Source organism: Vulpes vulpes, chromosome 2 (assembly GCF_048418805.1).
Source record: "Vulpes vulpes isolate BD-2025 chromosome 2, VulVul3, whole genome shotgun sequence".
In the NCBI taxonomy this organism is placed as follows: Eukaryota; Metazoa; Chordata; class Mammalia; order Carnivora; family Canidae; genus Vulpes; species Vulpes vulpes.
This window is the reverse complement of record NC_132781.1, coordinates 109168047-109189586: the sequence shown is the minus strand read 5'-3', so window position 1 is coordinate 109189586 and position 21540 is coordinate 109168047. Positions and strand designations below refer to the sequence as shown.

The 21540-nt window shown below is 34.7% G+C and overlaps 1 protein-coding gene across 2 annotated transcripts in view; it reads right to left on the bottom strand.

Annotated features, from left to right (window-relative positions):
* Positions 1–21540, bottom strand: part of UPF2 (UPF2 regulator of nonsense mediated mRNA decay) — a 101023-nt gene that overhangs the window by 17892 nt on the left and 61591 nt on the right. For both annotated transcript variants that reach the window (XM_026016590.2, XM_072749525.1), the window contains exons 11-19: positions 20553–20669; positions 18790–18975; positions 16595–16798; positions 15702–15977; positions 12738–12921; positions 7255–7394; positions 4645–4749; positions 4246–4344; positions 1178–1345 (exon numbers count right to left, since the gene is read on the bottom strand). In XM_026016590.2, the coding sequence (XP_025872375.1) occupies positions 1178–1345; positions 4246–4344; positions 4645–4749; positions 7255–7394; positions 12738–12921; positions 15702–15977; positions 16595–16798; positions 18790–18975; positions 20553–20669 (1479 nt within the window). The remainder of the gene's footprint in view (positions 1–1177; positions 1346–4245; positions 4345–4644; positions 4750–7254; positions 7395–12737; positions 12922–15701; positions 15978–16594; positions 16799–18789; positions 18976–20552; positions 20670–21540) is intronic.

The following is a 21540-nucleotide window of genomic DNA, read 5'->3' as shown; positions in this document are numbered from 1 at the left end:
GGGACAGTGCCTGGTGCATACAGTGAACATCAAATTACCTGTTACAGGACTAACTGAAAGAATACAGCTTGTCTCTAAGTTGTGGTAGCCACCATATTTCATAGAATCTAACATTCCCTTAATTTTAAGATGCTCCATTATTTTACATACCACTAAAAGCTGAATAAAAAAATGTTGCCGATTATCACAAGATCCCATCAATGCTAGAAGGCATAATGTTAATGTGGGAAAACTTTTATAGAACTGGTGATGGGGGATATATCCCAGAGCTGTGTCTGAGAATTGGGCTTTTTTTTTTCTTCATAGCACGTTGCATTCTGCAAATAGACATTTGTCTATCACCCTTGGCAGGATGATACACAAGGATACACAAGGACAGGACTTTATCTTATCTATGCCCATAGCCTCAGCAGCTGGTATTTTTGGCAGTAGTAGATGCTCAATAATCAATAAATATTTGATGAATGAGTATATAAATCCCTAAAGTAACAACTTAGCAGTCAGGGAAATGATTTTGAGGAGCGTCTATAAGATAAGGAAAGATAGGGGAAGCAGTATAAGGAGAATGGAAAAGGATCAAAGGTCAAAAAACAATGATTTTCTTTGTCTTTCTTTTTTTTTTAATATGGTATTTATTTGAGAGAGAAAACGAGCACAAGTAGGGTCAGGAGGGCAGAGGGAGAGGAAGAAGCAGGCTCCCTGCTGAGTAGGGAACCTGACATGGGGCTCAATCCCAGCACCCTGGGATTACAACTTGAGCCAAAGGCAGACATTTAACTAACTGAGCCACCCAGGTGCCCCCAAAAAACGATTTTCAAGAGAAATCTTAACAAATGAAGATTTTCTTGAGCTGTATCTGTCATCATCTTCCTTTCCTTTTCTATTTCTACCCTGAGCTTACTTATGAAACCTTCCTCCTGAAAGTCAAATTATTTATATATTCTAATATATAAGAATTTAAAATTTAAATGTCCTTTCCTTTAAAAAGTATCCATTCAACAGAAGTCAGGTGTGTCTTCCATACATATAATAAATAAAATTATTTCTACCACTGAATACTTTAAATATTTCTAACTCTTTCCACTTATAGGCAAATGATAAACTTAGAACCTACAAAACAGTTACTACTTAAACCTGCGAACAATCAATTGTGAATGTAGAGAGGACAGTCTCTTACCTGTTGTTTATTGCCTTTTCTAGTTAACATGACAAACGGCATCGTGTCTGCAGACTCTGTTTCTCCCTCCCCACCACCAAGTGGGGGCCCTTTCCTCAGCTGGCTTTTGAGATGCAAGGGAATAGCAACATCAAGTTGGTGCACTTTGACAGATTCACCACTTCGTTGCTTAAAGACAGAAATGAAAAAATATAAATATACTCTAAAGTACACATCAGTATATGTAAATACAAATTGCAAACAATTCATTCAGTGCCATATTTCTTAAAACACACTAATCATTAGAGCCAAAGTAATCTTTCTGAAAGGTAGCTGTAACGGAGTCCCCCACCCCACCCCGCTCCCAACTCTTTACATATGACTTGGCAGGCCTATGTGACTGGCTCCTGTTTATATCTCTGCAGCCTCTCCCAAGCCCAAACACAATGCTGTCGGTTCTCCTAACTTCACTTGCTCCTGAAATGCATACCTATACCACACATCTTCCTTCATAATTATCCTGTGTCATAAGTGTCTGCTCATCTGTGAGAATCTTCCACTAGGCTAGTGGGGTTCAGCACTGGACACCCTTCCCGGGGTATTCTTAGCAGTGTTTTACATACCACAGGTGCTCAATTAATATTTAAGAATGAATGAAATCTATTAATGTTCAGATTTGTTTGCTTTGTTAATATTAAGTTTTTAACATTTACACTGGATTTATCAACCAATTATTTAACCAAACCTTTATTGAAGACTTACTGTGCATTACGCTTAGGGGTACTAATACTAAAAACATAGTCTCTACCCTCAGCTCATAACTTAAGTAAGAGAGAGAAACAAATTAATCACAATTTACCCAAGTTATATATATAACCTGGGTGGGGGTGGAGTGATTATACAGGTCTGGTTGGGAGTGGGTACATGTGAGATTTCATAAAAGACTGAATAAAAATGGGAGACTTGAGAATGCCTTTAAGGCTTCATATGATTTCTAGTAAGTAGATGGTAGCAGAGCAATTTGGGGATATGGAGGGAATTTAGGAAGGGGAAGAACAGGTGCAAGAGCAAAGGCATGAAACAGCATCATGCATTTCAGGAACTGCATGTATTTTCTATATTTGCTGATGGAATACAAATGAGGAAAGAGCTGAGCATGATTCTTCAAAGCTAAGCAGGTAATCCTGAAAGGCCATGAAGGTTTTGAAATTGCTTTACTACAATTTAAATGGTCTTTTGATATAGGCTCCCTATTTTCAAAAGACTTCACATCAAATAAAAAGGTAATAAAGGTGTAAAGTTTTATTTCTAAGCTCCAATTTATTAGAATTTGCCAGAAGTTCTCCAAGGTTTATAAGATTTATAAAGACTTTTTACTTAAAATCTGAAAGGATAAAAAAAAAAAAAAATCTGAAAGGATCAGGTTAGATCACTTGATTCATAAATTACCTACTAATATAAATATAAGCTGCAACTATGTATACTGTTCTATATTACACACGTTTTTCTTCTTTTTGATTCTATGTCATGGGTGTCTTTCTAGTTGTATATACAGGTTAATTACATAGCTCGCCTCACTTATATAGTTGGTCCTCTATTGACAGTCTAGACTTTTTTTTCTATTACAGTATGACATCTTAGTATATTTAATTTCATGCATTTGAGAGAAAGTTAGTAAGGGTAAATTTTTAGATCAAATAGCGTGCCCATTTGACAGGCATACTAAATTTTTCTTAAAAGGCTGGGCCAATTTACATATTCCAAATGTAGATGTTTATCCATATTAACCACAATGGGTATTATTATCTTAATATCTGATGATCTGAAAAAAAGGCCCATCTTTATTTGCTTATCTTTGATTATCAGTGAGTTTCAGCATGATTTTACCTAATTTTTTTCAATCAACAAAAAAATCCTGGGTCACTGACTGGCTGCATCACTCAGCATCACTAGCTTATAGGATCTGTTGCTATAGTACAGCTATGAACCCTGTGTTATTTTGTAGGCTATATATATAGCCTACAAAGGGAATAAACTGCTTATCTGTCTCTCCAAAGGGAGTACGATTATGTCTTATTTGATAACTTATGCTAAGTAACATGAATTTAAGACTTCCATGATATTTCTATATATGAAGAAACTTTAAAATAAGTAGGAAGCAGCAAATTGGCCTAATATACCTAAAACATGAATTTGTACCTTATCATAGCTACTGGCCCTGTAGCATCCATGAAAGTAAAATCCAGTATTTCTTTCCTAAAGAACTACTCCATCAGCTCAAAAAGAGACTATGATATCTTCCATCCTAAAAATAGCCCTCCTCTTTTACCTCGTTAACTCCCCCTTTCTCCTCCCTTTCTAGTAAAACTCCTCAAAAGTCCTTTGTCTCTGTATCTAGTATTTTTACTTCCTCCCTATTTTCCAATGAGCCTGCAGCATAGGGCCCTCATTCCCTTTCCCCAAAAAAAGCTCTTTCCTTGAATCACTAATGGGTTTAACAACAGCCATATACAAGGTGGTAGTAAAGAGTCCAAGGTATATGACCTCTAACTAATGAAAAATATAATTAACCTAAATTACTGCAAAGATGGAGCTTTTTATAAAATCCAGGGTATTGTCAAGAATATATTAAACAACATTTCTTTAAACATCAAATGAATGACCAATATTCCTCTAAATATTTACAATAAGTTGTTCAAATTTTAAATCAAACTTAAGAATTTGGCATATTAAATTTCTCCAAATATTTATCTTTGGCAAAATTTGAATCCTAAACAAACTAGAAGTAAAAAGGTCTTAGAAACAGATAGGACTTCAGAGAGAAAAGGCAGAGACTGGTATAGTGAAATTACTCTGTTCTAAGTCTTATATTTACTACTACTATTTATTTTCCTGCAGTGTATCTCAAAGAAATGTGCAAATGGGGATGTGGGATACAAGAAGTACTGGCAGCTACAAGCTGTATAAATGAGGAAAAAGCTGCTGCAGAGGCAAATGTTTACATGCGGAGACCCCTGTCTCCAGAACTGAACATGCTGCAGTATTCTATAATGAGAAGACACTTAGGGAGTAGAGTAACCGATTTGTACCTGAAGATTTTCCAGCATCATTTTATCCAGAGCTTGAATGAAGTCCTCATCTTCCACACAAGGTACATGCTTAAGTCCACCTCCCTTAATCATTACCTCCTTATTAAAACAAAACAAGAAACCAGACAAATCTTAACTATAAAGTTTTGGAAAACAGAGTCTTTTGTACTGATAACTTGGTTCAACATAACTCAATGAATGAATAAGCAAAGTATGTAATATGATTATGCTAAAAAAAAAACTTATTAATATAGTAAAGTACTTAGGAAAACAAACTGAAAATGAATTTCCAAAGGAGTATCTTTCAATAATCACAAGAAACACACCTTCAGTGACTAAAACTAAAATAATAATGAGAATGTTGCATGATTTCAAAACTCAGTTTTCAGCCATACATACAGTATTTTCTTCATCAGTTTCGTTCTCTTTATTGGAATCTGTAAGGTAATCAGTATTCTCTTCCTCTTCCTCCTCGCCTTCATCATCATCATTATCAGAACCCTCCTGAAATTATTTAACATTAGTGGAAAATTAAAACATCTTGAAAAGGGTTACTATATTTTACATGCCTTAAGATTCAAATACTTCTGTATAATTGTTCATTATTCTCAAGTTCCAGCAGTCTGCCTACAACTCAGGGCAAAGTCAGCTGGCAGCCTTAACTGAAAACTAATGCACACCAGTAGCTGAAAACTCATTCACTATCTTCTACTGATCTAATAATACAAAGATCCTTTGTAGAGACTCTTCCTTGAATTACACAAGGAATGAGCTTCCTGAACCTTTTGTGTTATTTCTCTTCCCTATTTTTTTTTCTCTTCCCTATTTTGAGACTATATTTCTCATAGTATTTCTTTAATACCCATCTAACTCTGGAATGAAACTCAATAAATAGTTCAAATTTAACATGGTTAGTTGAAAGCAAGGACACTAAATTTATAAAGTGCTACATTGTATAAAGCACCTCAGCTTAGAAGGTGCTCTCACATACTTCATTTTGTTTGCTCTACTGAATTCTGAGGAAGGTAGGATAAGCTTTCATGTCTTCATTTTTATACATGAAAAAACTAAGGCTTGGATAAATTAAGTGACTTGCCCGAAGACACATTCCTTATTAAGCAGAGGAACTAGACATTCTGATCCCCCTCACCACTTCTCTCCATCCTCTCCTGCCAATGTCCCCAGCTCTTCTTCTATCAGCCAAATTTCTTTTTCAAACAGAAGACTGGACAGAACTTGAGTGATTTTTCAAAAGGGCACACACACACACAAAAAGCACACAGTTTGTACCCCATCTGCCTATTCTTCCACTTTCAACAAAACAATTCACTCTCAGTTTAAAAAAAGACTACACTAAACTCAGCTTCTTTTCATTGTGTTAAGAGAAATAATGTGAATGAGAAATAATTCAAGAGAAAAATGAATTATTTAAATGTTACAACTCTTTTGGTATACATAACAATTCCCACAGTCCAAATAGTGTCTTATAATTCACTATATAGATATTTGAAGATTTTTTACTGTTTCTGAAGTGGAAATATTCTGGGAATGTAAGAAATACATTTACTTATTTCAAATGTAATGACTTTTTAAAACATAAGTTTATGATTCAAAATCAAATTTGCTCTTAAGAGATGCTCTTAAATTTGCTTGAACAAAGTAATCATTTCTTAACATTTAAAAAATACTTCCTATTCAAAAATTAAGTTACACTAAGCTAAAATGCATTTTTTTCTCCTTACCCTTTATTATATTACCCAGGCAAAATAAAATGGATTAACTGTTGAAATTGAAATGCTGAACAAGAATTCCACTATCCTAATCCCTATTTTACACAATAATCTGTAGGATCAGGAAGTGAATGGATCACAAACGCTGGCTGAGGAAAGCAGAAGGGGCAGCACACAAGTCACACTGTCTGAGTCCAGATACTGGCTCACCACTTCCTACTATGAGATTTTGGGCAAATTAACTTACCTGTGCCTTATTTTCTCACCTACCTCATGAGAGGTAGGTGGTATGAGAAATGGTAATGTAAATATTATTTGCATTTACAATGATAAATCTGTACTTACTGTTAAATTATGTAAATGCTACAAAATACTAAATTGTAGCAGAACATTTACTTTAAAGTTATCTTTAAATTTACATAGCTGATATTCAGGAGGAAATATTCTCATTTAGGTGCTAGGAATAACTTCAACAGGCCATATGGAGCCAGGGACCAAGGTGAGGACCAAGATGAAAACAAAGTACAATTTGTCTGAAGAGTGAACTCTAGCCCTTTTCTTTCACAGCTGAAGCAAGCAGTTGAGTATCTCACACTGCTCTTATTAATCAACCTATCTTCTCTAACAATGTTCTCCCTATGCTTGGAGAACAGCTGTGGGAAAGAGTGGTCTTAGGTAGGAGGAGAAGCAAACTCTTCCAACTTCATTTATTAAACCACATCTTTTCACTTCTCCTTCTGGATGAGGCTCAGGCCAACATCAATTGAACACTGTTATTTTTCTATACTTAGCAAACAAACATAAATCATGTAGGATATTCACAACTGCAAATGGAAAAGTAAGCAATGGTTAAAAATGATACAACTTTCAAAATTACAGACATTTACTTTTGAAAAAGAGGAAATACATCCCAAATCTTCAGATAAGAAATTTGTAGGAAAACGAGTCACTTTTTCAGTGACGAATTTACTAAGGATGTTTAATTTATTAGATTCTGTTTAAATAATGCAGCAGCAAAATCTACTCTTAAAAAATGGTCCTAATAAAAAAATGTCCTATGATCCTCTGATCAATACTATGATTTTCTTAAAAACAAAAACAAAAAAAAAACCACCTTAATTCCATAGGTTTTCTAACAGAAATACACTACTGGTTACAGTTCCTATAAAAAAAAAAAAAAACTAAGGAGATTTTATTTTATACATTAAGGAAGTTTGGCTTAAATAATCAATATACTCTTGTACAAATGTACCTATTGGCTATAAATAAAAGTCATCACCTCTTCTTCTGGTTCATTTACTTCACTCTCATTTCCAGATTGTTCTTCAGTTTCAGCTCCTCCTTCTTCTTCTTCTTCATCCTCTTCAAGATTTTCTCCTTCTGTCATAGAATCTTTGGAATCTTTGTCATTAACTAGGCCTTGAAATGAGAAAATGGAAAAGTACGTTAAAAAGGGTAAATTTTCAATATTATACAACTTAATTCAAAAGTATGTATTAAGTAAGATAATTCAGCAGCCAATTTCTCAGACTAAAATATAAGAATACAATTTAAAATTATTTGAAAAACATTTTATAAAAATTAGAGGCTTTCATTTCAACAAAAAAAATCAACAAAAAAAAGGCAGTAAACGTTCATCATATATATAAACCAGCATCTATATGTGTATACAAACATATATGTATTTTTTCTCTTTCAGCTTCTGTTTATCTCCATTTCAGAAGAACACGGACAACATATACCAGCATATAAAATACAACCTCAACCATGTAAGCTGCAGCTTTGGTCACACTTTTTATCAAGTGACGTTTCAGAATCTCTCAAACATCAAAGATATAAAATTATGTTATGTTGCCTTTATGGAGAACACACATTTGGCTATCAATCTGAGTGTCTGCACATGAAGACTAATAAGGGAAGGAGACAAAAGTGTGTCACCAAAGGGCTTCATTTTTTTTCTTCAGTAACAGCATTTTCCTCCTAAGGGAACTTCCTGGCTGGAATTTGCTTCCACCTCCCAAATTCATCCATATCTCACTATCTCATCAATTCTTCTTAATTAACATATAAATTCCAAGCCACTCTATTTGCAAGTGCCTTATCTGATGTGCTCTCTGTTCTTCTGCAGCCTTCTATAGCTGGGTCTCTTCTCAGTCACAAAGCATACTATCTTGGACTCTTGCTCATCTGATATTCTTAATAGAGAATATCCTCAATGTGCACTTTCAAGTCCTCCCTATATATTCTCTATAACTCGGTCTAAATTTTACTTCCTGTATAAACACAATGAATACCTGAATCTATCACTCTTCCTCCTACTTGCTCCTAAAGCACTTGGAGAATAGCTCATAGCATCTTACATTTAAGGATACACCATGTAATGTTTTTCTCTAATGATTTCACAAATATTACATCAGATCATAAGAACCCTTGAAGACAAAGAACTATTTTATATATTCAAAACTTATCAGAGCCCAATTGATAAACACACAGTAGATGCTTAGTAAATACTTGTTTATTCAGACTCTTAGATTAGAGCAGAAAGAAACTTCAGCAATCATGTAATGATTTAACTCTTTCATTCTGAAGAATACTGAAGCCCAGAGTTCGAATAACCTAATCAATAAGAGTAAAAAAAAAATTATTCCAGTGTCTTAAGTCTAAGAAACTAACCAAGAACTAACAAAATATGAAAGTACAAGGTGATTAAAGTTGGTACACTCAAGTGTGGAAATAAAAAAAAATTTAAAAAGTTGGATAATGCTCAGAGAGAAAGGAAAATTAATGCTGAGAAAAGATGGTGTTTTGGAATGAAAATCCATTAACTTAAAATATTTTCTCTTATCACCTATTAGTTTTCATATACAAATATATTCTAGATTATATACACGTAAATTTTATATATTAACTTATTATTTATAGGGACTTCAAGAAGCAGAATATTGGATTGTTATTTAGGTTATCAAAGACAAAAAATTTAAAGTCACGACTGTCTAAACACTCTCAGCAAAAATATCACAATGTGCACATGAAATATCCTTACACCTTTGTTCTTTCTATCCACTTAAAACACACTGTGGGAAGAACTATAACGTATAAGTTGCTTTGATAGTCATACTTCTAATTTGTAAGGAAAATACATACTATTTCTAACACATTTTTATTTGCATTGCAGGTTACTTTCAAAAGCAATTTATAAATATATTTTGCATTTGCTGAACAGTATAATAATTATCCAGCTGTTGATCCCCAGGACACTGTCGATCTAAAATACACAACGGAGGTAAAAATGTACACCCACAGGACACCGGGATAACAAAATACAAAACAGAAACAACAAAATGCTGCTTTGTGCCTCAGTTCTCCTGCTCAAAACAGAGATAGTAATAATTGTAATACTTCCTTTCAGACTGCATTAAATTATACTTCTCTACTTACTAGACAGGTTGTGCGTTTCCTGGCTTGACAGGTTAACCGAGTGTTGATTTGTCAATGACTAAAGTAATGACTAACATTACCTTCCTGTGTCATTCTAGCATCAGATAGTACTCAACAAAAACACCAACTCTCAGCTGCACTCGCGTATGTAACTATGTCATTCTATTTTATTACCAATCTGCCTGTGCTTTTTGTGTAAGTGAAACTAACCTGGCATGGAAACTATTTTTACTTTATTTTTCTGTTGTATATAAACTTTAAACACCCAAATCTGTTGCCATGAGAGCGCTTTCTTCTACTGTTTTAGAATTTGGGAAAATTAATACCTCTCCAAATATTTGGAGATCCAGTTTTAAAAGTATTTAACTCTTTAATCCGTCTGCAGTTTAGGAAGATGTGGCTCTGTATCAATTTTACTCCAAAATGCTGATCCATTGTCCTTATCCTATTTTTAAGATTCCTAGTTTATTAGATAGCAAATTATTTTCTATTTAATTGGAGGTGCTTCTAGGCCTTTTATTCTGTTCTACTGATTTTATATCTGATTTGTGAAATACACTGTTGGCTTTATAATTTATTCATGTACCTTTTCTTTTCACCGGTTTCCCTCATTTCTGTTCCTTATACTACAATACAATCTAAAAGTTCCAAACCAGATTAAATTATATTGCCTATAACCATTTTGGTTTTGTTCTTATATTTAAAGAGGATGTCTTGGCCAATAATTCTATGTCTATACTTAGAAAACCAAGATATACAAAATTAACACACAAAAATGTTACTTATAGTAACATAAAACTGGAAAGAACCTAAGTGTCAAATAACAGGATTAAATAAATTATGGCACATTCATACAAAGGAATACGGCCAATTAAGAAATTAGGAAGAAAAAGTCCAGCTATTAAAACTGCAAACATGCGAAAAAATTTTAAAGAACAGAACATATACCAAAAAATGTTAACACATGATCATCTTTGTATATGGAATGTGATTTTTGTTTTCTTGGTATTTTTCACAATTTCTGCCATCAAAAAGTACTACTTTTTTTTTTTAAGATATATTTATTTGAGAGAGAGAGAGAGAGTGCACAAGTGAGGGAGGAGCAGGGAAAGAATCCTCAAGTGGACTCCACACTGAGTGCAGAGCCTGCTTGACCTCATGACATTGAGATTATGACCTGAAAGGAAATCAAGTTGGCCATTTAACTGATCCACCCATATGCCCAAACAAGTACTACGTACTACTTTTAATAATTAAAATGACTTTAAAAATACAAGGGAACTTTGTAGTGCTTTCTCATGAACTATTATGTTAGCACTGGGATGTTATCAAGTTAAAATAATAATGAATTTACAAAGTGCTTGAAAACAAAAAATTCCAAAAGCAAAATATGTTATCTTATGGTTTATCAATAAGAAATAGTTAATATAGATTCATTCATGTACATCTTCCTCCTGATATTTACACTCTAAAACAGAGGAAAATGGGACAACTTGGAAGCAGGGAGCATATTGATTCTAGTTGCCATTATCTTTGGAGCTTGGTTCACAAATGGTGGCCTGTTTTTCCTTCCCATATTCTAAACAAGAACAAATCCCTTAAAAGAAGCCTGAGGTCCTTTAATTTAACCCTTTGGTCTATAAAGGATAAAGCGTACTATATTCTTCATCGCTACCAAACTAGGTGTCAAACTAGTGTTACCTGACACCCATACACAGAGTTCCATTTGTAAAAGTTTTGGGGAAACAAGGCTAAGACTTAAGTATATCAAAGCATTTGAAGTAGGGGCACCTGGGTGATTCAGTGGGTTAGCCTCTGCCGTTGGCTCAGGTCATGATGTCAGGGTCCTGGGATGGAACCCCCTGTCAGGCTCCTTGCTCAGTGGGGAGTCTGCTGCTCCCTCTCCTCACTTCCCCTCCCCCCTGCTCCTGTTCTCTCAAATAAATATTTTAAAAAAAATTTTTTTTTAATTTTTATTTATTTATGATAGTCACAGAGAGATAGAGAGAGAGGCAGAGACACAGGCAGAGGGAGAAGCAGGCTCCATGCACCGGGAGCCCGACGTGGGATTCGATCCCGGGTCTCCAGGATCGCGCCCTGGGCCAAAGGCAGGCGCCAAACCGCTGCGCCACCCAGGGATCCCTCAAATAAATATTTAAAATAAAAAAATGTTTGAAGTAAAGGAAATAATTAAGATAAATTAGTACTCTTCTTGATATGATCATTTTCTACAATCAGAAATCTGAAAAGGAAAAAAAAAACGATAACTTGGGACAAAGTTCAAAGAATGAAAGAAATCACTTAAGTCCTTCTGTGTGGAATGGTAAAAAAGTGAATAGCTGCACAATCAGTAGCACCTTTAAAATTACTGCTCAAATAGATGACAGTAAACATATTCTCCAAAGGAGGATGGACCTTTGGAGAAAGAAATCCTATGAAAATGCTGGATATAATATGAAAAAAATAGTTTTAGAGGAAAAAGTCACAAATACCTTTGTTATGAAAAGCAGTTCTTTAGATACGTAACATAGCAAGTTTATGCCATTGGCATAAATGGTGAAGCTCAAGGATCTCCTAACGACAGGCATATGGGTACCAAGTGCTAGCAGGAAACAAAACACTAGCTTCAAAGCCTAAAAACATGTTATTTTGAAATAATTATAATAAACATGCTAACATGTTAAGAACTATTAGCAAGCAAACCAGGTTGGTATGTACCTCATTCCAGTTATTTCCATTGACAAAGTTAGTTGGCTCCTTATAGTCTCCTGTGGGAGCTGTTCAAGAGCTAACTCTTCTTCCAGAAACGTCTCAGAAAGATGAAAGTAAACAGACCAATTCTCCTGCAGCACATAATTCTCACATTTTCTCTAGTTGTTAGAAAGAGAGACAACTCTCCCAGAGAATAAGGTCTGAAATTCCACAGGGTAGCTCCAAACTTCTAACAGATACTCCCTCTACGGTGTCCAGCCTGAACTAATATCTTAGGAAATAATGCTTGTTGAAAACATATACTGTGTATATGAGATGCTTTCATCAAAAGTGTTTTGTATTAGCAACTGAAAATTCTAAAAAAATTAAGAGAGGCTGAGAGGATGGTGTTTTTCCATCACTATCCTTTCCTTCAAGTCTTACGTGACTATTTTCCTCTAATTTGGGATTTAATGAAATCAAGAAGTATGCCACCGAGGACTTAACACTATTATATAACACTCAACACTGAAAACAGAAAGTATACGAAAGCAAATATAACAATATAAGGCAAATTCTAGAAACAATCTGTTAAATATAATTTTCATTTTTCCTCTATAATTAATTGCTTACCTAGTTTTATTAAGAATTCTCGTTCCAAGTCGTGTACCTGCCTGATGGATTCTTCCAGAGAATTACAAAGTTTGATCTTTGGTCTAAGCAGTTCTAATGTATCACTGATCATGTAATCTATGTCAATAGGAAATGGATGGTCTTTTGTCCAAACCTCCAAACTTTTCTTCCACCAAACATAACGCTGATAACAAATGAAAAATAAATTTAGCTCTAAGAAATTAATAATAAAAATATTTTAAAACAACAAAATATTGTAATGTTACCTAGTTATAATAACTAAGCTAAAAAGTTGTATAAAACACCTACCATTTTTATTAATGGTCAACGGTAATAAAATCTTACAGTTTCTAAGCCATTTGATTGTAATTTGAATTTTTTTATAGCAACTGTCAAAATCCTTTTTAAAGGGAAGGAAAAAAGTCATAAATAAAATACCAAATAAATTCCCAGGTACTGAAAAGAGGCAGAAATCCAACTCCCAAACCCCTAAATGGGGTTTAAATATTTATTTTACCAAACAACAAAAGCAACCAGATTCAAACCCATAGTTATGATATTTATTTATTATTTTCTCTATGCTACCTGCTTTGATTTCTAAGCAGGTCAATTAAAGTACCTGAAAATACAGCTTTTGAAAATGTAAAAATTATTTTATTGAACTTACAAGCATTTACTGAACAACTGTTGTATATGTGGTACTGTTTAGAGATCTTCCCTCTCTCTTCCAAGCCTGGTTCCTTCATTCTATTTTCTACTTTGTAATTCATAAGTTTAACTAAAAAGCACAACCCAAGAATTTGCTTGGATATAAACGGGTATACTTCCAGATGCTTTCTCTTCTCTAGGTTGGTCTAGGTCCCTGCTACTCCAAGTGTAAGTTGTTTGAGCTGGTTAGAAATGCCGACTCTTAGACCCGCCCCCCCCCCCATCCAAGACCAAATGAATTATAATCTGCATTTTAACAATATCTCTGGGTGGTGCATATGTATTTTAAAGTTCAGAAGTGGGCAGCCCCGGTGGCTCAGCAGTTAGCGCCACCTGCAGCCCAGGGTGTGATCCTGGAGACCAGGGATGGAGTCCCACGTCAGGCTCCCTGCATGGAGTCTGCTTCTCCCTCTGCCTGTGTCTGTCTGTCTCTCTCTCTCTCGGTCTCCCATGAATAAATAAATCTCAAAAAAATAACAATAAAGTTCAGAAGTACTGTTGCAGGTGGTCCTCTCCGTCTGATCTTCCCATTCTCCAACCTAGGAGAACACATCACCCTCCTCCCCTTAGGCCTCCCTCACTCCTTGCTCCCAATTCCCAGGTAATATCCTGCTGCATGTTAACTAATATGGAAAATATTTTTGTCTCTTTCTGCTCCGGGATATTTCTGAGTGGCTTTTTTCTCTCAGGCTAGGATTTCAAAGTGAATGCAATATGGACACGCTTCTGAAGGAGAGTTTACTTTTGATGCTGATAGTTACAGCTAACATTTTGCAGCAAAACTTTGGTTTTCAACAGTCTCCAACTTAAGATAGTCCTTACATACAACAGTCAATCTGACTCTCAAATTTGCCTAACTCCCCTCATTTTCTTATCAGTTCAAAAAACCAGGGAGTAACAAGCTGTCCTCTGCTGCACAGGTATAGTGATAGAACAAAGTTAACAAACTGCTCTTCCCCCAGAGTATTTACCCTACTTAACATCAACCACTATGTGGATGTATTTTTGATATCTCAAAAGTTATAGTTTTAAATTTATTTTCTTCACCAATAATGGAGAAAACACTAACAAGATATTCTATAGAATAGAATGATCAGGGACGCCCTGGGTGGCTCAGTGGTTGAGAGTCTGCCTTCAGCTAAGGGTATGATCCCAGGATCCGGGATCTAGTCCCACACATTAGGCTCTTTGCAATGAGCCTGCTTCTCTCTGCCTGTGTGTCTCTGCCTCTCTCTGTCTTTCTTGAATAAGTAAAATCTTAAAAAAAAAAAAAAAAAAAAAAGAATGGAATGATAGTATAGAACTGAATGCTACTTTGGGACTTTATTTCAGTAATACCTAGAGAATTTGATAGTGAGCAATTCAACCTAATCAGTACTTAACAACATTGTATTATATGGGAAATAGTGATTAGGTTCCAAACAACCAACCTATAAGATAACTAAGGTGGAACACCAACCTTACAAAAGTTGTAGAACTGTCTCCGTATGTATCTGAATTTAATTTATACCATGCTTGCTCTACACTGTAAGTTTACATAATTAACTGAACTTAGAGAGGGAAAGTACAACCCAAAAATTTACCATGAATGAACAAATATTTTTCCTGTTTTGAAAACATATTTTCCAAAACATGACATTTCTAAAAAAAAAAAAAAGGTTAAATTGTTTAGAAATAAGAATTTTATTTATTTTTTTTAAATCTTTATTTATTTATGATAGAGAGAGAGAGAAAGAGCGAGGCAGAGACACAGGAAGAGGGAGAAGCAGGCTCCATGCTGGGAGCCCGACGCGGGACTCGATCCCGGGACTTTGGGATCGCGCCCTGGGCCAAAGGCAGGCGCTAAACCGTTGAGCCACCCAGGGATCCCCAGAAATAAGAATTTTAGATATACAAACAATACAAATGAGTTAAAAATGTTTATTAGATGTATAAAAATTGCAAGTAATTCATAAACTGCCATACCAAATACGACAATCCATAAATTACTGCACCACATATAAACCATATCAAAATAATACCCAGAATTAATGATCATTGTTAATCAAAAAAGTGACAGACAGTGCAAATTGAATATTTATATAGAATTCATAATATATTTTAATCTCTAGAATATTCTTAACAGGAAGAAAAAAATCTAATGACAAACACATCTTATATGTGATACATGAATGCTACTGCATTTCTTCTCTAATATTTTTCTGTAACACAAGGAATGCATTAAACATGCCAAACTGCATATTTGAGTTTACGTACCTGAAAGTATACAAGGAAGCAATCAAGTTTTCGTTTACTGGAACCTCTGTCAAAGTACTGGCCACAAGTATCCAAAATAGTGCACACTAGTCTAATTCTGAAAAGGTGCTCAGGAGGGTCTAGTGAACTTGGAGAGCCATCTGAGTTAACACCAAAGGAGGTAAAAGAATAAAGTGTTCTAAAAATAACAGCTGATTCCACCATTCGATAATTATAAAGTTCCCCTAAGAACTTGGCACTGCTGATACGTCTCTGATTAAATTTAGGTTGATTAACCTAAAGGAAAAAATACACATAGATTTCCATTAAAGAACAGTAATGTGTTGAGGTAAAATTCTCGTCACTTGATAATATCAATTACTGAAAGAACACTAAACAGAAAAAATGAGTTCTTCCTTCTTTTCTAAAAAAGTGATCACTCCTGGGTATTCTTTATTCCTAAAAAATGGCTGTCTTTACCTCCCTATCAGCTTTCCATAACTTACTTTTTCTGTAACCCATGAATTAGGGAAATGGTAAATCAACAGAAAGAGGAAATGGTTTACAGAAATTCTTATCAAATGATTACCAATTCACCTAATTAAGAGATTTATAGATTTCTAAAGTTGAATTCTAGTGCCCCAGAAATAGTAAAAATCTCATATGCTCTTCCAAAATAAGCCTAACTGAACTTGAGAAAAAGCAGCAAAAAACTCTCCAGCACTAGCCTGAAAAAGCCACAAAATCTGAAACAACAGGGTTCACTAAAAAAACATAAGTTGAAGAAACAATAAGCTGACATCATAAGGGGAAAGGAAGGTTTCCAAATTATTATTTTTAAATAATCAGATTTAAGAGTTGTTTGAATTCTCTACAAACTCCAATTCGATGACTTTAAGGGAAGTCCTCATTACCTCCATTCCTAATCGAATATCTTCTAAAACTCCATCCACAACATGGATTCCAACATCTTCTTGGTAGAGCACCAGTCCCGCTAAGAGGTTGGCTACACAATGAATACTATTATATTTCACATTCCAGATGTTTATCATACAACAAATAACATAGTCTTTCACTTCTTGGTCCTGCCAAGGCAACTTTCGCATCTGTCTCAAAACCTACACGAAGGGAATTTTGTTTTAATTACTAAGATAAGTACATAATACTCTAATACATCCAATAATATATTTGATTGTGCGGTCAAAGAACTTTTGGAAAGAAAAATACTTTAGAGATCCTCTACCAGCTTCTTCACTTTAGAGATAAAAGCGAGATATTTCTAATTATGGCAAAACTTATTCACATTACCCTATATCTCTTCATAATGCCCCTAAGTTTTCTAGAGTTTCCAGATCTTCAATAGTAATAGTAATAGTATACACTCCTAAAATTTGTAATAGTATACACTCATAAAATCTGGTTGCTAAAAACAAATACCTATATGGTTTATGAAAAATAGTACTTTCTTTTGCATATCACTAATATAAATAATCTCAGACACTTTTTTATAAATCAAAAATTTCCAGGGCACCTGGGTGGCTCAGTGGTTGAGTCTTTGCTTTTGGCTCAGGTCATGATCCCAGGGTCTTAAGATCAAGTTCCACATCAGGCTTCCCACAGGGAGCCTGCTTCCCCCTTTGCCTGTTTCTGCCTCTCCATGTCTCTCATGAATAATCAAAATTTTAAAATAAATAAATAAATAAATAAAACTCTACTGGTAACGAGATGGTGAGTAGAGCTCTACATAAAATGGAGCTCCTTCCATTTTTATTCTGGGGGGGGAAAGGATACTACTGGTATATTGCAAAGCACTCTTCTCATCTCTACTCTATAGCCACCACTCATCTTTCAAGCCCTTAATATGTTCTCAAATCAGCTTCAGTGGAAATGTTAATGTTGTCTCAAATATATAACAATCTGTATTTTTTAATCTTTTAGCTAATTCCGAAACAGCTTTCAAACTGCTTGTTTGAAACAACTACTATCTCTGACTTTGACTCAAAAGTTGAGTCCAATTTCCAAAGTCGTGTGATCATTCCTCACTACCCATGTAGACTGCATGTATTACTGCATGCCTTTCCTCCTCCCCACAGGTTTTCTCTGTCCAGCAGTCAATGTTTTACATTTTTTTCCTAAAAAGAAAAAAAGTTTTATACTGTGTTGTTTCAACTTCTAGAGTTATCCATGAAATGTTCTGTTCAACGTATCTTACTTAAAAGTGAAGTTTCTAATAACTACAATAATTAAGAAAACAGGTCAGCACTTCTTAACCTTTTCTGGAAAGTGTCCCCTGCTGAGAATCTAAGGAAGACTACAGATCCTTCCTCCAGAAAAATCGCAACAGCCCCAGAGATCCAAAACTATGAAATTTCAGAGAGCCATGGACCTCCTTAAGCCCATTCAAGATTAGAATGCATATACTATACTGCATGCATATAGAATGCATATACCTATACTGAAGCAGAATATTTAAAGTCAAAGCATTTAAAATATCAGAAACAAAGTAGTAACTTCAAAGGAGCCATGGACCTCCTTAAGCCCATTCAAGATTAGAATGCATATACCTATACTGAAGCAGAATATTTAAAGTCAAATCATTTAAAATATCAGAAACAAAGTAGTAACTTCAAATATAAATAGCACCAAAATAAAAATTAGAAGAATTACTACTTCAGAGTAAGAATCATAAAAAGAAAAAAAAACATATGTCTTATATATTCTGTATTGTCATATGAATTCCATTTTAGGATTACTTGTATAGAAGTAATCCCAATTTAATTTGCAATCTAATCTTAACTCTGCTAAACTTCACCGCTGAAGCTCTGCTTCAACTTCTCCAGTTACAAAATGTGAATAAGGCAAGCTGCTTACATTCCTTATCTGTATTTTGCCTAACACTGAAGCAATTTATGAACAAACTAATCTGGAGAAACTGAAACATATGTTTTGACCTAAACAATTTAGTGCACAGGCTAGAAGCTAAGTACGCGCACTGCTCTTAAAACTATCATCATTACGATGAAAAAGAATTAATGTGGTTGAATATTGTATCTTAGCGCTACTACAAACCTCGAATTGACTATTACTTTATGGTTTCAATGAGATTTACCTTCTCAGTGGTAACCTTGGAGAGATCCTTGTACAAAAGTTTCCGGACATATTCTTGGAGAGGAGGACGTTTCTTTTTCACTGTTTTTTCAGCTGGAGGTGGGTTGCAGTAGTAGTATGCATTCTCCACCATTGTAACATACCTTGCATCAAGGTGCATTGCTTGTTTCTTTCTCATCATTTGCTCCTAAAAATAAAAAAGTCGAAGTCAAAATACTTTCATTCTAAATGTTTATTCCTAACCAAATTTTTATTTTCAGAGATAAGATTTCAAGATAAAGGACTAGAAAAGGAAAAACAACAACAACAACAAACCAATCACTAGGTATTCCTAAAAATATGCAAGCACACTATTTTACCAAAACTGTATTTTTAGAACAAACTAGTCTATGACTGCAGCGTGTTAGGCCTTACACTCTGACACAAGAAAACTAAAAGCACCCAAGGTTTATAACTTGGGTTATAAACATCAACTCAAAGGCAGTGATTCAACACAGATGCAGTCAATCAATGATAAAGGCTAGCTAGCTGCTTTTAATATAAGGTGAAAGATCCACCGAGCCAATCCAATATTCATCCGTACCACCAAGATCAGCAAAACAGAGAATTCAAATATTGTAAATAAATATAAGACATTAAAAGTTAGCTCTATTACATTTTTACATGCACTGTCTCATTTAACCTTGAGAGCCAAAGAGCAAGAACAATTTTTTCCTTGTTACAATAAAACTTTGAACTTGGAATGACTTTTAAGTGGTTAGTGTGATATAAGCCTAGACAGATTGTGAAAATCAATTCTACTTGACGGCCTTCCATAATATTTTTACTAGAAAAAAACTGTTTCTTCATATTAAATGTTACTGGCAGAGACTATTCAGGCTTATGTATGGATTCCAAAAAGTAGGTTATCTAAAGCAAATGACACAGTCAAGACTTTTGTAGCAGCAACACTGATCTAATGACAGTATATGGCCCAGGGATTCCTAAACCTGAGCTCTCTTTAACACCAATATTCCCTCTGCCACTATACTTCCTATTTTCCCAAGGCAATGCATGGATATTATCGACAAGCATAATAACTTAATTGCTTAATAAACTTGATGACTGTTTCAGCATCCTAAAGTAACTTAAGAAGTAACTTCCTTAAGTAGCTTAAGTAGTAACTTCCATCCCAAGTTAATTTTTCAAGCTTGGGCAGCCCCGGTGGCGCAGCAGTTTGGCGTCGCCTGAAGCCCAGGGCGTGATCCTGAAGACCCTGGATCGAGTCCCACGTCAGGCTCTCTGCGTGGAGCCTGCTTCTCCCTCTGCCTGTGTCTCTGCCTCTCATTCTCTCTCTGTGTTTCTATGAATAAATAAAATCTTTTTAAAAAAATTTTTTTCAAGCTTATAGTTTTTAATTTAAAAATTAAATTTTGTATTTTTAAGCTTATAATTTATATACTGATGGCACATTAACAATGGCTTTTTTGAAGATTCAAGAACATCCATAAAAAGCTATAATATAACAATATTAACAGTACTTGCTCATTTGCATCATCTATCAAGTTATTTGGGATTGAACTCAATCCTCCTTTAAAATATTGTGAACTCACTGACAGCCAAGTGAGAAAAATTCTTACAACTCAACATATGAATGGCCACAACATATATATATGAGTGGTTCTAATTTAGGGAGAAATGCTTCTACCTCTATAGCAGAGCAAGATCACAGGCACTGGTTAATATTCTAACCCCTGAAGTAAATCAAGAACTTCAAGCCCTTACCAAAAGTACGCTGGTCCTCAGGTGTGATTCTGGCGATCTGAAAAGAAATCTTCCACATGTTTCCAGCAGAGTACATGCCATTTCAATATGGTGATGGGAAAAGTCTGACAGAAGCATCTGTAATAATAATGATGATGATGAGAAAACACAAAGACAACACTTCAATCCTATTAAAGAAAGAAAATACAGATCTAATGTGTATAACAACTTCAAAATATCAGTGTAAAAAACAAAAGCTAGTCTACTTTAACTTAACAAGCTTCATTGCTGGGACGCCTGGGTGGCTGAAAAGAAAAAAGATTTCTTTTCAGATTCTTTTCAGATCGGTTAAGCGTCTGCCTTCGGCTCAGGGCATGATCCTGGAGTTCCACATCAGGCTCCCTATAAGGAGCCTGCTTCTCCCTCTGCCTATGTCTCTGCCTCTCATGAATAAATAAATAAAATCTTAAAAACAAAAACAAAAAAACAAGCTTCATTGCTGAGTATCTTTTGTGTTCAGCCACAAAAATTTAAATAAAAACTTCAATATACTTAACTCCTTTTCTTTCAGATAAATAAATACATGAACACCAGTATCGAAGTCCTTTCTATAAGGACTATGAGATGCTATGTACTTAAACATCTGTGACATACACAGCTAACATTTCCTAAATGGGTTTTTCTTGTTTGTATGACATTTACTTGTAAAGTTCTGACCTATGTGGTTAGACCACATTATCATAGCATTTCAATATTCATCCTCCCAATCTTTCTCTATGTATATTTTCTAAACCAAAACAGATTCAAACAAACCTCATTTAATGACTTGGTGTTTTTTAGTTAATATGATTTTTGCTGTGTCCTTATTTGTCCTTCTGTGGCATGATTTAAAAGGGGATCATTACTGCATAACATGAACTACACTACTGGATTATTCATTGGATATTAAAATTGTTTATGATTTCTTGCTACTTAAACTGTGGGACAAACATCCTTAAAGATAAATTCG